This window comes from Amia ocellicauda, chromosome 9 (assembly GCF_036373705.1).
Source record: "Amia ocellicauda isolate fAmiCal2 chromosome 9, fAmiCal2.hap1, whole genome shotgun sequence".
Lineage (NCBI taxonomy): Eukaryota > Metazoa > Chordata > Actinopteri > Amiiformes > Amiidae > Amia > Amia ocellicauda.
The window spans coordinates 23134179-23154732 of NC_089858.1; the positions used below are offsets into that span (position 1 = coordinate 23134179).

At 41.0% G+C, this 20554-nt stretch overlaps 3 protein-coding genes across 3 annotated transcripts in view; 1 reads left to right on the top strand and 2 right to left on the bottom strand.

Moving 5' to 3' along the window:
• Window positions 1-7778, bottom strand: part of piezo1 (piezo type mechanosensitive ion channel component 1 (Er blood group)) — a 71919-nt gene extending 64141 nt beyond the window's left edge. Inside the window, exon 1 of the mRNA XM_066713742.1 lies at window positions 6542-7778. Coding sequence (XP_066569839.1) covers window positions 6542-6605 — 64 coding nt within the window. The 5' untranslated portion in view covers window positions 6606-7778. The remainder of the gene's footprint in view (window positions 1-6541) is intronic.
• Window positions 7779-8565: 787 nt separating this feature from the next.
• Window positions 8566-17896, top strand: cdt1 (chromatin licensing and DNA replication factor 1). Its single transcript, XM_066713751.1, has 10 exons — window positions 8566-9436; window positions 10169-10324; window positions 10513-10715; window positions 13219-13413; window positions 13637-13782; window positions 14001-14101; window positions 15211-15399; window positions 15693-15839; window positions 16073-16274; window positions 16514-17896. Exons 1-10 carry the CDS (start codon window positions 8873-8875, stop codon window positions 16675-16677), a joined length of 2067 nt encoding a protein of 688 aa, XP_066569848.1. The 5' UTR covers window positions 8566-8872; the 3' UTR covers window positions 16678-17896.
• On the bottom strand, window positions 17879-20416 carry aprt (adenine phosphoribosyltransferase). The gene is made up of 5 exons (XM_066713763.1): window positions 20241-20416; window positions 19687-19790; window positions 18958-19091; window positions 18703-18781; window positions 17879-18376 (listed from the first exon to the last, which is right to left on the bottom strand). The coding sequence occupies exons 1-5, from the start codon at window positions 20336-20338 to the stop codon at window positions 18237-18239; spliced, it is 555 nt and encodes a 184-aa protein (XP_066569860.1). The 5' UTR covers window positions 20339-20416; the 3' UTR covers window positions 17879-18236.
• Window positions 20417-20554: the final 138 nt, after the last annotated feature.

The following is a 20554-nucleotide window of genomic DNA, read 5'->3' on the forward strand; positions in this document are numbered from 1 at the left end:
GCTTCAAGACATTCAAGACAGAAAACAGGAGACACTTCTTCACACAGAGAGTCGTCACAATCTGAACAAACTCCCCAGCGATGTGGTTGAAGCTGAAAATCTGGGAACATTTTAAAATAGACTGGATAGGATCCTTAGATCAGTTAGTTATTAATGGACACCAAACGAGCACAATGGGTCGAATGGCCTCCTCTCATTTGTAAACTTTCTTATGTTCTTATGTTCTCAACTGCATACTTTATTATATAAGCCTACTTCAATACTCAACATCAATTAATCCTTGGTCAAGTCTCCCTGTTTCACTGCCGAACCTTTTACCATTATGAAAAGCCAAACCCCAGCTCATATTATATATTACATATAGAATGAAGAACTACAACAGTTTACTAGGTGATGGAACACAGAGGAAATACAGTCATCCTAAGCATGCTCAGATGGGAGGTAGCCAGCTAGATTAACAGATTAACTGTTAGTCATTGCTTACTAACAGTCTTGGATTCACTTTATTTATGTACTGTTTTTCTAAGTTTTCTAACTCACTTTGTTCTGATGTTAAGACAATAACAGGCCACCCACTTTATACCTTGTTCTGTCACTTGTATTGAATGGAGTCAAACATTAACTTAATTTGACAAATCCCTCATAGTAAAGAAAAGTGGTTTAAATAAAGACCAGCAATGCAATCATTATTTATCATAATTCTTGAATACTGATGAACACAAGCCACAATGCTGGTTACCAAAATCTAGATCCCTTAACGAGCATCAATAACACAATCGATTTTCTCAATGCAAACCAAAAAATGGTCAGGTTCATAAATACAGAAGCAAAAATTACAGATACGCTATTTAAACAGCTGTGGCAATGTAGGAACATTTTATAAAAAAAAAAAAAAAAAAACCTGCTACTTGCACTTTAAGGTTATTTAGTATTCAATACATTAGTCTGAATAATGGGTACCAATAACCAGATATAAAGTGTGTGGCCTCTAACATGGATGGGTGCTTAACAATACAGCTAAGCAGAACATGCACTGAATGATATGGAGGATATGATTTATCTTCCACACTCGGCCTCGAGACAGTTTTGATGTTTATTTCATGAAGTTCAGACAATTGCACTTGCTCATACAATAAATGGTCTGCCAATTCCATTTCATTTCTCTTCTCAGCAATCGTTCCATGTTTATGTGTGCAGTTATAAATTAACTACTAATTACTTCAAGATAACTGGATTGCTTCTAAGTCCAGAAATAAACATTAAATCAAGGATAATGGAAGACACAATTGCTTAAAAAAAAAAAAAAAAATCAATAAGTATTATAGTAGCTTGTTATTTTTTTCTCTATTAATTGTAAAGGCAGGCCTTTTGCTAGGAGATTGACCAAAACATGCTACATTGCTTAAAACAGGGGAAGAAAACATAAAAAGGTAAAATAATGCACACAAAGAAAGTGGATGAAGCAGTTATAATAATGAATTACATTGTAATTATTATTAACCCCAATTTCTATGGACTAGTGCTATGATTTCCATCAGTACAGAGACCCACTTGAAAGCACTTTTTGACAGGTAAATCTTTACTCTCTCATAGTGCAAGCTTGTTTCATAAAGCAGTGGCACGATGGCTTGGAGGAGCCATATGAAACTTATTAATTCATATATAAAAAGAGGCCTACCTGTGTTGTGTTAGAGGGAGCTGATCTGTTAGCTCTTTGTTTCAACACCATGAATGCTAACTAAAGCAAATTTTCTTATAAATGTTACACACATAACAGTATAAAATACAGTGTCACATGTCAGGAGAAAACAATATAATAATGAGCCTGTAAAAAAATCACCCTCAAATGAATATTTCCACTGAAAAGGTATCCACATTACCAGTATATGAGAAAAAATAACTAATTCTCAATAAACCCCAACTGCAGTGTTTCTACCCCGCATAAGCCACCCTGATATACAATAGGCCAGGGGCAGGGAAAACTGGTCCTACAACACTCCACCAAGTCAAATTTTTCCACATAATCAAACATGATTAACTTCAGTAGAGCTTTTTCTCCCAGCTGGTATCTCTGCTTCCAATTTTATTTTTCAGTGTCTAGAATTATTGTTATTTTACAGTTGACCACTTCTGGGTGGCCTATTGCCTTGTTTTTCAGCAGAAAGGATTAATAGACGCTATGCAAAAGGTAAACCTTCAGATTGAAAAAGAAATCAGACAAGATTCATCCATTTGCTCAGTGATGTGTGTGTCTAGCCAACCATTTTCCTGCCAATAGAGCAAAATACAAGCTTAATACATTTTCTAAACATCAGAGGATGACGTTAAAACTGTTAATCCTTCCAAGATTGTCTTGCAGGAATGAGACATTAATCTTATTAGGATCTTTTTAAGACTATTTTCAGGAATATGCCAAAAAAAAATATAATAGATTAAACAGGTTTACAATTTTGATACATTGAGATAGTAGGCATCATCTTTCAATTAATTACAGCACACATGTATGCAAGACAATATTAAAACCAATGGGGGGGGCAGTGGCTGAAGTCCCATTTAACATCATATACAATGCAGCAGTAATACGTTTTCAACTAAATGAATACACTAATTAAAGACATCCTGTGACAGGAAATTATGCCTGGCAGAAGATGTACAAAAATGATCAAATAATAGCTGAATATAGTGGTTTCTGGACAAGGACTCACAGAGGAACTGAGAATTGACTGGGGTTTCACAATTACATCAGACTAACATGCCAAATATCATTATAGCTGCACTTGTTAGGTTATCACGAATGCGGATTTAAGCAAGCCCTTGAACTGGCCTGCATTCTGAAATGTGCATAAAACAAGTAAGCATAACGTCTCACTGCAGAAAAATCCAAAGTGTAAACCAACACCGAGACATGGTAGACCACAAGTAAGGCACTGTGTAAAGATACTAAAGAGAGAAGCAGTCTCAGTTTCCTGCACAGCAGAAAAGTCCCATGTGACACTTGCCACATCTGCCAATTACACCCTGCAGACTTTGCATGTGATTGCCCTATAATACAGTTTTTAGATTAAGCTTTACATAACTATAGACTATGAATGGAAGAAGTTGTTGCTGGGTGGAACTGAATGGCACATTTTCACAGTATCACACACATAGAAGGTGCTTCCTCATTAATAGGAACGCCACACATTTTACAAACACTTTCTGCTGGGGTTGAAAATACGCATGCAGCTGAAAGGAAGACATCTGGCCTGGATAAGACTTATCCTGTCTCTTCAGGAAGGGCAGACACTCACGACGAGCAAGACAATCAATTTGGAGCTGCCCAATTTGCAGCTGCCCTTCAGTTTCATTTTCCGTTCATATTGGAATTGTACAAAGAAAAATGATAAAGCACTGCTCCTGAATACTGGTGGTTGCCTGCTGTGCTTTTAAAACCCAATTGTTAACATTAGCATTAGTTAAGCAGGTTATAAGAGGTCTTTCAAAGCTTTTTGCTCCAGTACAAAATTATAGCCCCACATAACAGCAGACGATATCAAACCTTTACAGTCAAAAAAGCAAATAAAAAATTCCAAACCACTGTGTTTCTTGCAACTTTAAATTATTGAGATTTCTCTTTACAATATGGGGTTTAAAACCTCTGGAGCCATGAAAACTGAAAATATGGCAGACACTTACAGTGAGGGAAAAAAGTATTTGATCCCCTGTTGATTTTGTTCGTTTGCCCACTGACGAAGAAATGATCAGTCTATAATTTTAATGGTAGGTGTATTTTAACAGCGAGAGACAGAATAACAACAACAAAATTCAGAAAAACGCATTTAAAAAAAGTTATAAATTGATTTGCATGTTAATGAGGGAAATAAGTATTTGATCCCCTATCAATCAGCAAGATTTCTGGCTCCCAGGTGTCTTTTATACAGGTAACGAGCTGAGATTAGGAGCACTCTCTTAAAGGGAGTGCTCCTAATCTCAGCTCGTTACCTGTATAAAAGACACCTGTCCACAGAAGCAATCAATCAATCAGATTCCAAACTCTCCACCATGGCCAAGACCAAAGAGCTGTCCAAGGATGTCAGGGACAAGATTGTAGACCTACACAAGGCTGGAATGGGCTACAAGACCATCGCCAAGCATCTTGGTGAGAAGGTGACAACAGTTGGTGCGATTATTCACAAATGGAAGAAACACAAAATAACTGACAGTCTCCCTTGGTCTGGGGCTCCATGCAAGATCTCACCTCGTGGAGTTTCAATGATCATGAGAACGGTGAGGAATCAGCCCAGAACTACACGGGAGAATCTTGTTAATGATCTCAAGGCAGCTGGGACCATAGTCACCAAGAAAACAATTGGTAACAGACTACGCCGTGAAGGACTGAAATCCTGCAGCGCCCGCAAGGTCCCCCTGCTCAAGAAAGCACATGTAAAGGCCCGTCTGAAGTTTGCCAATGAACATCTGAATAAATCAGAGGAGAACTGGGTGAAAGTGTTGTGGTCAGATGAGACCAAAATCGAGCTCTTTGGCATCAACTCAACTCGCCGTGTTTGGAGGAGGAGGAATGACCCCAAGAACACCATCCCCACCATCAAACATGGAGGTGGAAACATTATGCTTTGGGGGTGTTTTTCTGCTAAGGGGACAGGACAACTGCACCGCATCAAAGGGACGATGGACGGGGCCATGTACCATCAAATCTTGGGTGAGAACCTCCCTCCCTCAGCCAGGGCATTGAAAATGGGTCGTGGATGGGTATTCCAGCATGACAATGACCCAAAACACACAGCCAAGGCAACAAAGGAGTGGCTCAAGAAGAAGCACATTAAGGTCCTGGAGTGGCCTAGCCAGTCTCCAGACCTTAATCCCATAGAAAATCTGTGGAGGGAGCTGAAGGTTCGAGTTGCCAAACGTCAGCCTCGAAACCTTAATGACTTGGAGAGGATCTGCAAAGAGGAGTGGGACAAAATCCCTCCTGAGATGTGTGCAAACCTGGTGGCCAACTACAAGAAACGTCTGACCTCTGTGATTGCCAACAAGGGTTTTGCCACCAAGTACTAAGTCGAAGGGGTCAAATACTTATTTCCCTCATTAACATGCAAATCAATTTGTAAATTTTTTGAAATGTGTTTTTCTGGATTTTTTTGTTGTTATTCTGTCTCTCACTGTTAAAATACACCTACCATTAAAATGATAGACTGATCATTTCTTTGTCAGTGGGCAAACGTACAAAATCAGCAGGGGATCAAATACTTTTTTCCCTCACTGTATAAAAGCCTATAAATCCCTTCAGAGAGTTTCTAGTTTTAATCCCACTTGTGTGTTGGCCAGTGACCCATATGGGACTCTGCATTGGACCAAAAGCATTGGCAGGCTGACACACAGCACATTATAACTCACCATACTTTCAATAAGTCCAAATCAAGGAAGATGCTTGGTTTCTGGAACTCAGAAACGATTACTGATTAGATCTAGAAGTTTGGAAAGTATCAGACTAAAACATGTTCGATTCCTCGTAATATGATCATATTGTATCAACCCACCTGGGTCACAATTTGAAACTAGCTTTTCGAAATTTTGGGGAAAATAGCGGGATCTTTCTGTGAACACATATTCTCGTTTTCTAATTGAGCAAAACGTTCAAGTCTGGAGACCTCAATCGTACAAAATTGGGACCTTTTCAATTATTTCTGACGCTTTGCCAGGGAGTTTCTCTGGACACTAACCACACTGCCTGTACACGTGTACACAGACTGAATAAACAGATCTTGAATGAAAACTACGTCAGCTAACGTGAACAATTAAGCTCATCTCAATTGGTTTATTAATACATTATAACGGATTAAAAAAAACTCTACTTTCACTTTTCAGAGATGCTGGAAACTGAACGGTTACATTACAGCAATTTGTGAAACTATTTGATTTGGCCCGGTAATGTGTTTATACAGAAAGTGTGAAGTGCATATAATAACATGTATCAAATATTTTAAATATAAAATATGTAATAAGAAAGTGTATAAACCAAATGCAGATGTAGGCTATACATATCTATGCAACTAAAATAATTTCCTTATATCAGATAAAGTCTCAGAAGGCTGGGTGCAGGTAAATATTACTACAAACTTTCAAATGTGTTGCTGACAAACTGCAGTTTTGTTTAACAAGCTAATTACCAGGAACATGATTCACTGTTTCAAAGTGAGTATTTTCTAAAAACATCGGTTGGGAATATTGACAAAACATTGACAGTCTGGCTAAAGAGTCTACTACCCCAACAAAACAAGCCTGACAAGTAAATGTTCAACAGGCACTGGCAACATTCATTGTAATATCTCAGTTACACACACTGTCTGTTAAACTACTCTCTATGGATACTAATAAACTGTATTGCTATTTAGAAATGCATGTATTTGTCACTGTGTCCTCCACTATGCCTATACTGCACTATGAAATTCAACTCTGCAATTTAAAAATGTACTTCCGTAAGACTGGCATCTTCTTAAGACTTCAGCTAAATGATGATAATAATATCCTGGCAGCCACTTACCTGCTAGTAGAGAGAGGGGCAGCAGAAAGCAGTAGAGCAATGCGCACAGCACTTGGAGCTCCATAGGCGCTTCCCCAAAGCCTGGCTTAGACCAGCAGCCAGGGTCCCACTAGCACTCCTGGACGGGACATCAAAATCAACTATATAATCCCATTCAAAAAGTCACCTCTAAAAACACTTTAGATATTAGTTTAACGGAAGGAAATGGGGTGGGGGGGGGGGTGGGGGGATCTGACAGTCATTACATGTTAGAGGCTGCGTTACCCAAAAGTTGATCTTTGGCAAAACAATAAGCACATCCTCTTATATATCCCGTTGGCATTTCTTCCCGCTCACGATTGTGGTCGTACTCTTTACGCAAGCGATCACAACCCTTCCAAGATCCCCCCCTCCAAAAAAAGTCTCCTTTCCCTCCTTCCAGAAGCCGCTGCTTGGATAGTATGTATTCCCCGTAAAGTAATATCTTCATGGAAAAAGTGAATCAGCCAGCGTCAGTGCGTCTGTCTCCCCAAGTTCACATTTCCACTTTCAAACCAAGAGGGGCTTCGCTTCTCTGCGCCAACACTGCCCTGTACGCACTGCTCGCTTCAATTTGAGCTCCTCGTCTTGCAGATGTGCCAGGCAGTCCGTTTTTCTACCTAGCTGAACAACTTTGATGCGATTGAACTACACCCAGCGCGGCTGGAAGCGCCCACTTCTTCTGATTTCCTTTTCCAAAGCCAACCCAGCGCTGCGTGATATAGGAGGCGCGCCGCTCCAGCGCACACTCCTTTGAAAAGTGTCAGACATTGAGTTCAGGTTAGATTTGGTTGGTTGCTCACTGTTTAGACCAAACTGGATTCATGTGAATGTATATTGCATTTATAATTGCAATAAATACATGGTTTATTCACTGGTTGTTCCAATAACCCTTACCGCACTCAATGATCTACAAAGCCGCGCACAGTTGTTCGCAATGGACACCGCGTGAATTGCTGGCTTTTTAAAGTGTAGTTTCAAAATGAAAACGGTCAGAAAGTAAATGCGACGAACTGGACGTCCTTTCTTCGACTATCTATGCGTGTTCCCGTTTTTCTTTTAAAACCTCGTTTCATTGTAGGGTGTGTCATGAACTATATCACCTGCACTTTATTTCTCTTCACTGTGCGTCTGTACGTGCCTGCGCCGAGACACTTCGCTCTTACCCCCCGCAGCGCGTTTCTTCTGGCGCTCGTGTGAACTTACACTCCTTAAAATGCCAGCCATTTCGACCGGGGGGGGGCTGCCACCTTTCTAAATACTCTGGACTTTAACCCCTCCTCCCATCTAACCAACACAGTGCAACACCCTGTTTCAGAATACTGCACATTGCAGAAGGTGACATCCATGTGTCGCCAACCCCGCACCGACACTCTCTGACGTCACGGCTGGCGTGTCAGCCTTCACATTGTCGCCTGCAGGCCCCGCTCACAGCCCGCAACCTGTTCCTTTCGTGGTTGGAGACCTCCAGCGCGTTGATAAAGCGACATCTTCTGGTTTGCACTGGAATAGAACCACATTTTTCAGGATCGCATTCTGTTCTGGCCTGTTTGATGTGTATTATGATTCTAGTGTCAAAACACCAGTGAAAAGTTGTAATACAGTAAACATCCTTATTCTTCCTATATGTGCTGTACAATACAAATCAACGCATTTATTCAAGTCTATGCCACCCTGATTCACCAGTTGAAAGGCTGTAGCAAAAGCAACGTGTCATGCATAGTTGTTTTACTGGAAAACTTTTGTATTGAAATGTTATGATTAGGTTAAGTGCTAGCAATGGCAAACGCATGCCTCGAATACAATTACATCCTCAGACCTCAGCAAAGGCAGATATAGATATATATATATATATATATATATATATATATATATATATTCACACTGTCAGTCCGCAGTGAAACCCGGTTCCGGCTGCAGGCGGGGCCGCGTGGACACGTGACTGCGATGGTCACGTGGGTGGGTTTCGCGGGAAAGTTTGTTATATTTTCGTGCAGCAGCTTCCGGTTAGGAGAAAATAACAAGCAGGAAGAGAGGAGTGGGGGAAGCGATCGGCTGCAGCGGGGGAGAGAAACGGCACCGCGCTATTGCACACACTTTCTGTGGGCAGACGTGAATTGTGAAAGAACGACTGAGAAGGAAGAGAGGAGGGCAGCAGATAGTACCTGTTTGGGAAGCTGTGTAAAAAAGTAAAACTGCGGTCCAGAGGTCGCTGATGCTTGGGGAATGTCTGCATAATCCATTTTTTCATACGTGTGCAATTAAGTGTTTTATTTAGGGGAAGTACATTCGATTTGAAAGAAATCAACCATAATGTCTCAGCTTCGAGTTACCGATTACTTTGCGCAGAGTAAGAAAGCAGGGGGCGAGGGGGCGCTGAGGACCAAGCGAGGAGTCCATCCGCTGGAGGAAGAGAGCGCGGCGCTGCGAGGCACGCGAGACAGTGTTCGATGCACACGTTCTAGAATTAAGAACCGGGACGCCGCGGGAGCGGGAGCGGGGGGGGCAGAGCGTGCCGTGCACTCGCCCCCGAAAGCCAGAGCCACGCGATCCCGAGCAGGTGCCGAGGAGCAATCGAAGGACGCCGGAGAAGCGAAGCAGGACCCCTCGGATGACATTGCCGTCCCTGCTGAGCTGGCACCCCCGAGTCCGGAGCAGAGCGCCGCCGCCCGGCCCCCGCGCACCCCGAAGCGCAGCTCCCGCCCCGCGGAGCTCGACCTCAGTTTAGACGTGTTCTGCACCAAGACCGGCCACAGCACGGCCAAGAAACGGGCTCGGCTCGATCAGGCGGCCAGCCGGGGCTCTGCCACTGAAACTGTTAAGAAATCGGCCAGGAAGAAGCTAGTCCTGCACAAAGATGAGGAAACACGAGGAAAGGTAACTTTTTGGGGGGTCAGATGTTGAACATGTTGACACCCCTAACACCACCAGAAGCAATAGAAAATGACTTTTTGCACTACACGCAATATGCATTTCTACAGTTATCTTTATCCAAATATTGGGGGTTTGCTTTGTCCAGAGGGGCAATTGGTAAAGGTGTGATTGTTTGCCTGTGGTCCAGTGCACTGTGAGTCTTTGTTTTGTCCAGTTGCACCCCAGGGGGGCTAGCTAGGGTAAATCTGGGCTGAATGGGTGCAGAATCTGGATCAGATTCTGTTTTCCATTGCTGGGGGAAAAAAAAAAAAAAACACGGACTTTATTGCACATTTTCCTCTTATATACTGCATTACAATTCCAGACCAATGCCTCCATTTCGTGCTCAGATTGTTAATCACGTTTGATTGTCTAGAACATTGACCTATCTACACTCTTCATTAAACTTCTGTTGAAATGTTATCTACGAGGAAAGATTGATGGCACTCAGAAGTTTAGTGAAGAAGGAAGTAGTAGTAATTGGACATCTTTATAGATGGTCAAACTTGTTTTTATAGATTTAAGGACAAGGTGAATTTCGTTTTTATGCACTGTCCGTAAATTTCTGGACGTTTGGCAACTCTGCCTGAGATGGCAGTGAGCATCAAACAAAACCTGATCTGTAGTATATTCCATTGATTTATTTATAGTGAATACTGCTCTGAGTATTGTCTTATCTTTGTCAATGCTTTCCAGGTGTCCAGCCCTGTATCTAAGGCAATCCTCCAGCCATCCAGTCCGCTGTCCGTCGAGAAGAAGGTGAAGAACTTGGCGAACTGCAGTGCCACCTCCTCCCCAGTGAGCAGCCAGGATGGCAGCAGCACCAACCTACAGGCACCTGACGAGCGCAAGGTAACACAAGGCCAGGGCTTCTCTACATTTTTTTTAAAACAATGTAGCCTAGATGATCTTGGGCCCCTCAGATACCTCTAGTTTGCAAACCTTATAAGAATGCTGCCAAGGTTTGAACTATGGGGAACTGTACGAAACTTAGAACAGTGTTGGTAATGCTGTTGCTGTCTTCCCTGCACCTCTCCCAGGAAGGCATTGCGTCTCTCAAGTCACGTCTGCAGAAGATTCAGGAGCAGAGCCAGCAGGTCTCCCTGGCCCCCTCTGCCTCACGCCAAGTCCAAGCACACCTAAAGGCCAGGCTGGACCGAGCCCGGGAGCTGGCAGCCAAGGCCCAGCGCAGGAAGGAGGACAAGGCTGCAGAGGCTGAGAGAGTGGAGAAGCCCAAGGAAAGGTGAGAGCTGCTGCATTGCCAAGTGTTTTACGATGACCTCAGAATACAGAAACCTTGTCCGACCTGGACTTCACCGCTCTCTTTGAAATGGTTGGGATTGACTGGTTTTCTTTGCCTTCACAACAATTTCCCTGTATGTGGTAATTTTTAAGCTTTACCTTAACACCTAAGTATGTTCTTAAACCAAGCTCTTCTAAGGGAGATGTGATCAGTACTCAGTGTTCTCACAGTCATGGAAAATCCTGGAAAAGTCATGGAAAATTACCAAACAATTTTAAGTAATGGGAAATAGCTACACACACACAGTCAAACCCATTTACAGCATACATGGGATATAATGTACACTGATACAAAGTAAGAGTTTCATGGTGCAGAATAAAATTGTATTATCCTGTTTAAATGTTCCTTTTAGTAAGTATTCTGTAATATATGTGGTTATTATGAACGTCATGGCACACAGTGGTCTGTGCCAGATGTTATGTACACAGTATTCCAAGTCTTGGGAGAGTCTGTGTGAAGCACGTATACGCTAAGCACAACTCCTATAACCATACAGCTACACAAAGAAGCTCAGTGCGTTCATAATACGCAGACTTTCGTCATTCTGCAGATTCTCAAGATCATTGGTTGCGTTCTTGTACTACAAATCTACATAATTCTGAACAGAATCTGATCATTCAGCCAGTAAATTCACAGTATTCGTGTAGATTCTGAGCAGAATGACATAAATCGGTGTACGCGATCGTGACAAAATTTGTCAGGATCTGCCAGGATGATTGCCTAATCCAATTTACTTAGTAGGTGCTGGGTATAAAAAAAATAATAATAATCCATATAAAGTAAATATAAATACCTGCACACTTACCACTGCTCCAATGCACAAATAAAAAGTGCTTATGTAACCGATGCCCCACAGGTTTTTACCAAAAACGATTTGATCTAGACAAGATCTCTTCATCAGGATATGGATCCTGATGAAGAGGTCTTGTAGAATGAAATGTGATTTCACAAAAACAATTAAAACAGCATTTCAAATTTCTCTATCATACCTTGTTCCATGTTTTTGTTTTTTATTTTGAAAAACAAAACAAACACTAAAACCAGGTGAAGAATCAGTGGAGGGGAAACAAAGTTTTACTAGCCTACATCAGTGTTTCTCAACCCAGGTCCTGACAAACCACTGTCTCTTCTAATGTTCGCTCACCTGCGCTTTCAGCTCTGTTATTTAAGCAAACCTGTAAGTGAACAAATTAAGTGATTTAATTTGAAATGTCCTGTTATTTTCAGCCATCATGTTGGTTGATAATTCCATTTAAGGTTTCAATTAAACAAGTGAGCGTTCTGTTAGAACAAAAAACAGCAGACACAGGAGTTCACCAGGACCAGTGTTGAGAACCCCTGCCTTAACTTTATTAATTGTTTGTTGCATTTAAATAATGTAGCCAAATGTATGATATACACATTTAAAATCAAGTAAATAATACGTATTGTTCTATTCAACACATTTATTTCAAAACCATAGTTCTACAAAAGTTACCAGTATACGCCGTTTGTCCCAAAGCTCACTTTTGCTGAGTTTCTTGTGCCGTTTGCATTGTCCACAATGTGTGAGCCAATCATACAGCACGATATTAAACGCATGACCTCCAGCAAGCATCTGTGCGAGTTGTACACTGCAGAACAGCTTCGATGTTGACAATGTTGTAATATCAAACAAGCTTGTGAAGTAGTGTTTTATAACAAATAATTACCGATAAGAAACAAACTTTTCAGTGCGATTAAAATGGGTATAAATCGGTAAAATCCAAACTCCTCAAATACAAAAATTCTACAATTTATTAGTAAAAATCTCTTGTATATGTATATTTTTTAAAGGAAGTATAATAATCAAAAGCTTTCAAGTTTAAAACAAAGCAGTAGTCTAAAATACTACTTTAGCTGCGTACAGGAAAGTGTTACTGTAGGCCGCTACTGATTTTATACTAAATTTGTATATCATGTTTGAATGTATGTTTATTAATTTAGCTGATTTATAGTAGTTTATATTCAAGGTAATTCAGAATTACTGCTAAAATCATTTGAAATATACTTAGTTTTGTATAGTTTAGACTGTAACATTTATTCTACATATACATTGATGAGATAGTACTAGGTTTAATTTGCATTTACATCTTTGTGTACTCTTTATTAGTTAATGGTAGCTTGTTTTATGTGGGTAGATTGGATGGCTGTAAGGGGAGGAGGAGGCTGTCATGACAGGCTGATTTATGTAGTTCTTTCCTATTGTTTATCAATATCCACATTATTTTCTTTCCAGCATTTTGTAGTAAACTAATACATTTAGTCATAGAAAATCAGAAAATTATCATGGTAAGTCATGGGGGTGGGGGTGGGGGTGGGGGGGAAATCTGATTTGTGTGGGAACCCTCAGTACTTCATTGACAAGTAATAGGCTTTACACTGTGGTGAAGGTGTCTGATTTTTTTTTTTTTTTGTTCTGCAGTGAGGAAGTGCCGGCTTACCAGCGATACCACACTCTTGCCCAGGACGTACCACCAGGCCTGACCTTGCCCTACAAGTTCAAGGTGTTGGCGCAGATGTTTCATAGCATGGACACTATTGTTAGCATGCTCTTCAACCGCTTGGAGACTGTCACCTTCGCCAAGGTCAAGCAGGGTGTCCAAGACATGATGCGCAAGTAAGTAACTGCACTAGGTGCTCTGGGTACAGGCATCACTGGGATCAAGACGGTGTGAAGTCTTTAAATGTGTGTGTTATGATAGGCAGTCATTGGTTGTAATGGTGATGATTTGTAGAATGTATGAGTGAGATGTCAAGGTAGGAATCGGCAATGGAGGGGTTCTGAATATAATTTAGTTTTACTCCACTGCGTCCTCTCATTGTTGTCTCCTGTTATGTAGGCAGTTTGAGGAGAGCCATGTTGGCCAGATCAAGGCCGTCTACCCCATGGCCTACAAGTTCCGCCAGGAGAAGAACATCCCCACCTTCAGTAACACGGTGAAGAAGTCCAGCTACCAGCTGACTGTGGAGCCAGTCATTGACATAGGTGAGCTTACTCATTTCATTTAATCTTGAAAATATTTTGTTCCTCACAAGTGTGCAGGCTATATTTCACAAAGGCAGTATTATTTTTTGCCATTCACTGCATGTGTGTTAAACTCTTGAATACTGTGTAGCTGTTCAAGTCTGAAATGTTTTCAACTGCCCAATCCTGTCTCGAGCTGTTTGTTGTCACCGGTCTTAAAGTGGCATCTCATGTTTCAGAGAAGAGTGATGCTCGCCCACAGCTGTCTGCTTCACACCTGCTGGAGCGAAGACGCACCTTCACCCGGAACCTGGTGAACATTGTGAAGGAGCACCACAAGGTGAGGGGTTGAATAATCTCGGTTCCCTTCAATCAATGTGGAATATTATTAAAATATACACCGATCAGCCATAACATTATGAGCACTGACAGGGGAAGTGAATAACACTGATAATCTTGTTATCATGGCACCTGTCAGTGGGTGGGATATATTAGGCAGCAAGTGAACATTGTGTCCTCAAAGTTGATGTGTTAAAAGCAGGAAAAATGGGCAAGTGTAAGGATCTGAGCGACTTTGACAAGGGCCAAATTGTAATGGCTAGACGACTGGGTCAGAGCATCTCCAAAACTGCAGCTCTTGTGGGATGTTCCCGGTCTGCGGTGGTCAGTACCTATCAAAAGTGGTCCAAGGAAGGAAAAGCGGTGAACCGGCGACAGGGTCATGTGCGGCCAAGTCTCATTGATGCACGTGGGGAGCGAAGGCTGGCACGTGTGGTCCGACCCAACAGACGAGCTACTGTAGCTCAAATTGCTGATAAAGTGAATGCTGGTTCTGATGGAAAGGTGTCAGAACACACAGTGCATCGCAGTTTGTTGCATATGGGGCTGTGTAGCCGCAGACCAGTCAGGGTGCCCATGCTGACCCCTGTCCACTGCCAAAAGTGCCTACAATGGCCACGTGAGTATCAGAACTGGACCACAGAGCAATGGAAGAAGGTGGCCTGGTCTGATGAATTATGAGTTCAAGGTGTTGACTTGGCCTCTAAATTCCCCAGATCTCAATCCAGTCGAGAATCTGTGGGATGTGCTGGACAAGCAAGTCCAATCCATGGAGGCCCCACCTCGCAACTTACAGAACTTAAAGGATCTGCTGCGAATGTCTTGGTGCCAGATACCACAGCACACCTTCAGAGGTCTAGTGGAGTCCATGCCTCGACGGGTCAGGGCTGCTTTGGCGGCAAAAGGGGGACCTACACAATATTAGGCAGGTGGTCATAATGTTATGGCTGATCGGTGTGTATATATAAGGTCTGGAGAGATGAGACATAGCTAATAGGAATGGAGGTTGAGGCATGTTTTATTTTCTTACTACACGTATTAGGTACAAAACTCTTAAATATGCTCCTTCCCCTCAGATGTTCATTAGTGACTTTTGTTTTTATCTTTCAGGTGTTCCTTGCTTCAATGACTCCTCCTCTCAGTGTCCCAGATGACAAGCTTACCCGCTGGCACCCCCGCTTTAATGTGGATGAGGTTCACAGTATTCTGCCTGCTGACCTGCCACAGCCCCCCCAGGTGGACAGATTGACCACTGCCCAGGAAGTGCTGGACAAAGCCCGCAGCCTGATGACACCCAAGGTGACCACTCCTCTGCACTGCTCTGTACGGCATGCATCGCACCATAAGCCTCTTATTTTTTTTAAATATTGTATTACATATTTAAATCTGTCAAACTGCCAGCTAGTGACTTTGTTCAGTCAGTTTTTTTTTTTTTTTTCTGAGCAAATGTAGAAACTGAATGATTTGTCTTGACCAGTCTCTTGAATCCTGAACTTTATTCTTAAATACTTGTATGCGTTTCACTGCTCTGAGGATGGGAGATGCTTCTGTTGGTGGTTGACTGTTGTGCGGTGACATTGGTTCTCGTGTAGATGGAGAAAGCCTTGGCTAATATGGCTTTGAAGACGGCGGAGAGCACAAGCAGTACAGCTGGACAGAAATCCCCTGCGAAGGCGATGCCTCTCCCCCCTGCCACCCCCAGCGCTCTCAAAGGCGTGTCCCAGTCGCTGCTGGAGAGGGTAAAAGACCTGCTGAAATGGTTTAAGTGTTTAGATTAGTGCTGTAGTACTGACACTACATAAAACTTGGGACATTAGGGCTCTTGTGAAGGTTAGGCCTGTTAGTTACTGTTTGAGTTGCAGAATATCAGAACAGTCTTTTAACAGTGTGTATAGGAATGTGTTTGCAAGTCAGTACCAAGAGCAGCATGAACACGTGAGACTTGCTGAGTGCCTGTCCCGTCTGGCCTTAGATACGAGCGAAGGAGGCTCAGAAGATCCAGGCCATGATGACGCGCAACCCTCAGCAGGAGGAGCGATTGCTGATGATGTCACGGCTGGGGGAACTGGCGAGGATCCTGCGTAATGTCTTTGTGGCCGAGAAGAAACCAGCGCTTATTATGGAGGTGGCCTGCAGCCGTGTCATTGCCAGCTATCGTACCGTATTGACATCAGGTGAGGACAGAACGCACTTTGTGTGGAGAGGAATGTTTTGCAGTCACACATCTAATAGAATTGCATTTTAAGGCATGTTGCTGTATTTTCTAGGAGGGGTATTAAAATACTTTTAAGGGCTGTCTCACCTCGGGAGTTGCATCTTAAAAATATGATCAATATTAAAATTGAAAATCTGGTACAATATTCCTGCTTTTAATGTTTTTCCTTTTATTTTCAATTTAATCTTCCGACTTCAGCCGAGATGGAGAAGCATCTGAGACTCCTGTCAGAGCTGACTCCGGATTGGCTGACAATTCTCCCAATCAGAAAAGACTTCTACCTGAAGCTAAACAAGACCATGGACCTTAATATGGTGGTGGAGAAACTCAATCAGAAGACCAGAGTAGAGGAGAGACTCTGAATCTCTGGAAATCAAAACTGTTTACAAAAGTGCAATTTTAAAATGTTTAATTGTTCCAATTTAAACACCCAAGAAGTTTTCTGGTTTTCATTCCACTAGAATTAGCTTAATCTCTTACTGATTGAAATGATGGCTTTTTAGTTAGCAGCAGGGATTAGTGAAGGATATTTTGTCTAGTGTCATATTTGTCTGTTGTGTGGAATATGAAACTTAGTTTAAATTTATTGAGGGTGTTTTTTTTTTTAAGCAGTATGTAATTTGTTTTTTATTAACAATGAAACGGATACTCTACATTGTTTCATTTACAACACTACCTTGATGAATGTTTTAATGTTTTTAATTCAACATCCTGGGTACAATTGTTTAGGTATGAAAGTGTTGTGTATCTTGAGATTCATTTTCACTTCCTACATAAGGACAAGAAAACTTCTCAACTTTTCTGTGGGGAATAAAAAGCATAACCTTCATTAATCTAGTGGTCATTGTGGAGAATAGATTAGTTATATTCCTTAAATGGTGCAATCTCCACTGAAGGATCCTGCATCATATTAAGATGAAAAATGTGTGAAGGATTGGAAGTATTTTTAAGATGGGGTTAGTTTTCTCCCTGCAAAAGACCAGGCTGTTGAACATGTAAGTAGTATGCTGCTTACAAAAACTATTTAAATTGTATATTTACATGGGTTTGTCAAAAGAGGGAGAAATAAGTAATCGATAACTGGACAAAACAATTTATAGTATTATACTTTGAATATACCAACTGCTGTTCAGTAGGGACACGAGTGTTGCCACTTCTGCTAGAGGTGGGTTGGTAGCAGTTTTATCAGTGCCCTTCTAGATTTAGTACACCGGATTCACAAAACTGCATATTCCAAAGATAGAGAAACCTGTAGTACCTGCTCATTATTCTACTTGTCAAGAATTTGTGAATGTGATTTTTTTTTTTTTTTTTTTTACTTTATTGCTTTTAAATAAATGTACACAAATATCATTTGGACTAACATACATTTACTTTTTTTAAGACTTCAATAGTCCAAAAACAAGTTTTAAGAGTAGTGGACACTGAACAAAATTACCCAGATTACAATTTTCATTTATTAAAAAATAAAAAATTAACCCTACAACTGAGTTCCTCCAGCCAGGACTTTATCATTGCACTGGTTAAATAATGGATTAAATCCAAGAGTTGAGGGAAAGGCACTTTTTTTTTTTTTTTTTTTCCCCTTTTATTGGGCATTTCCCCATCTTTTCCCCATCAGGTTTCTAGAGTAAGATTTTCATTTAATTTATCACATAAGGTGGTGTGAAAATGACAGCACTTTCTGAATCAAATGATACCAAAAGAAATAAAAGTATACCACTAAATTATCCATGTGTTAAGTGCCTTATTTCAAAGGTAATTTACAATATTGTAATTTTGTTCATATCATGAAGAATCACAATACACAAGTAAACAAAACACAAAAAAATGACATTCTGAACATAAGCATTGCAAAATGTGCTTAGGTAATTGGCAATTGTATATCAGTTGCACATGTTCATGGAATAAAATCTGGAGTTTAGAACTGTGCCACAGAGAACAATGGATTTGGTTTGAGTCGTTCTGCCCCATTCAAATCAGTCATCTCGATCAACACCATGCAGCCCAAAACTTCGGCTTTCAGTTTCTTCAGCAGTTCGCAAGCTGCGCACAGAGTCCCTGGAAAGAGGACGAGTAAGGTTAGAACAACTGATCTACCCCAGTCTTGAAATGGGGGATATCATGAGGAAAAAAACTAATGTTAGAAATGCAGAGGGGAATGGTGTCATTATCTGCATTTACTATGCAGATTAAGAAAGCCCCTCTCACAGTCTATCTAGTAGATAAAAGCCTAGGTTAAATGTATTTAAAGTTTTTCTTGTGTGCTTTCCCTATAAAAAAAAATGACAAAACATCCTTCTGTATTGAACTGTTTGTAGAATTCTAGCATGCTTATGTTTCTGAGCTGTTGAGTTAAACCATTGTTTTTTGTTTTTTTTCTTTACCTCCAGTAGCAAGTAAATCATCAATGACCACCACCTTCTGTCCTGCTTTGACTGCATCCTCCTGGATCTCCACTTCTGCCTGATTAACAATCCACATACAGCAAGACGGTGTGAGTTACCAGAGCAAGAAAGATATGCACATTGACCACGAAGACTACATCTACAAAACATCCTCAACATAAGTGGACTTGAAGGGCACAGTCTTCAATGTCAAAAAATTACGAAAAAGCAAAGGGCATTGTTCCATAACCTTACCTGTCCATACTCCAGGGTATAGGCTACAGACACTGTGGGGCCGGGCAATTTGCCCTTTTTGCGGACCAGTACAAAACCCACCCCCAATCTCTGGGCAAGGAGAGGGCCAAACAAGAAGCCACGGGCATCCATACCTATACAGCAGGGAAAACATCAAAGAGTTTATTTAGTTTATCCTTTTGTTTAATAAGAGCCTCTCACTCATAGCTTTTCACAGCACTGTACAATTACAATGAAATAAATTGGTATAATATGAAATAAATATAAGTAAGCACTCATGAGCGTGAAATACAAATAAATCCCAAACAAATACAAATTAATGAAACATCTTAACTGACAGAACGCAAAGATTAAATGAATGGATCCCAAGAGATTAAAAATAGACCTAAAAGACGACTACATAAAAGATGGGAAACATTAAATAATAAACTATGCAGGTGTGACATGGAAAAGCTGTAGATGGAAGCAAGTGGAAATATCTTGTGGAGGCCAGCAATGGATCAATAGACATCGATCATGATGTGATAATGGTGACATATTTATATATTATATTTATATACAATACTAATTGCAATAGAAGCTTCCCCAGCAGCTTGGAGGATTCAAGATGTAAGCAGTGCTGTTGTATTTCATTTTGAGGAAGTTAATGACTTTTCAGGTCTTTAGAACACTTGATTAACCACAATTAAACTGTAATTATTAAAAGGTAAAGGTTACCAAAGAACTTACCCACAATCAATTCGACATGAGGGTAGGTCTGCCTCACATGCTCCTCAAACAAGTCAATAGCAGCATTTAGTACTTTGGGGTCTTTCAGGACTGGACAGATATCTCTGAAGAAAGAAACATACAGATTGAGCATACACATGATGACGCACATAACGGGTCATCAGCATATTTACACCTGCTTAAAGAATCTATTTGTCTACAGGGTTTTTACTTCTAAATTTAGTTTCGTTTTGAAAACACAGCAAAATGGCATTTTACCTTCCGGTCACTGGCAGCTACATGGTCTGCTCATGACAGACACTAGCGCTATTGTTTTTTTTACATAAAAAAGCTGCACGATTCAAAGAACTGCGTGGCCGATCATCACCAAACCACACACCCAAACAGCAATCGTATAATCTCAAACGTACATATATACATTAAATATATATATATATATATGAACTGAATCTGCAACGTACTACACTGCACGCACATGGGAAGCGGCGTACATCGCCCTCCCAGCAAGCGCATCACAGTGGAATAAACTCACACGTTTCAGCTGTAGTTCCTACCTGAAAAGAATTCCTTTGGTCGGAAAGTCAGGAAAAGATCTTATATTCTGAATGATGCATTGCAACTTGTCTTCTCTTTTTTCCCCCATTATTACCATTCGCTTGTTATAAATTAATGACTACAATAAAACGCCGCCTCTGGGAAAAACTACCAGACTACAGATCACGTGAAAGAGGACTTCCGCTTTGGTGCTTTCGTCACTTCCTTAGAGATTGTTGCCGTCCGTTTCTCCAGCTTTTCTATCGGGGAGTTGACGAAAACTTAAAAGAGTATTAAAAATATATATATGTACAGAAATATGTATGTATTGCTA

Coding starts and splice junctions, on each gene's coding strand:
- aprt (XM_066713763.1), bottom strand. CDS start 20,338: ATGGTAATAATGGGGGAAAAAAGAGAAGACAAGTTGCAATGCATCATT. Junction 19,092..19,686: donor TCATGTCGAATTGATTGTGG/GTAAGTTCTTTG, acceptor CCTGCTGTATAG/GTATGGATGCCCGTGGCTTC. Junction 18,377..18,702: donor TGATTTACTTGCTACTGGAG/GTAAAGAAAAAA, acceptor TCCTCTTTCCAG/GGACTCTGTGCGCAGCTTGC.
- cdt1 (XM_066713751.1), top strand. CDS start 8,873: ATGTCTCAGCTTCGAGTTACCGATTACTTTGCGCAGAGTAAGAAAGCA. Junction 13,414..13,636: donor GTCCAAGACATGATGCGCAA/GTAAGTAACTGC, acceptor CCTGTTATGTAG/GCAGTTTGAGGAGAGCCATG. Junction 13,783..14,000: donor GGAGCCAGTCATTGACATAG/GTGAGCTTACTC, acceptor CTCATGTTTCAG/AGAAGAGTGATGCTCGCCCA.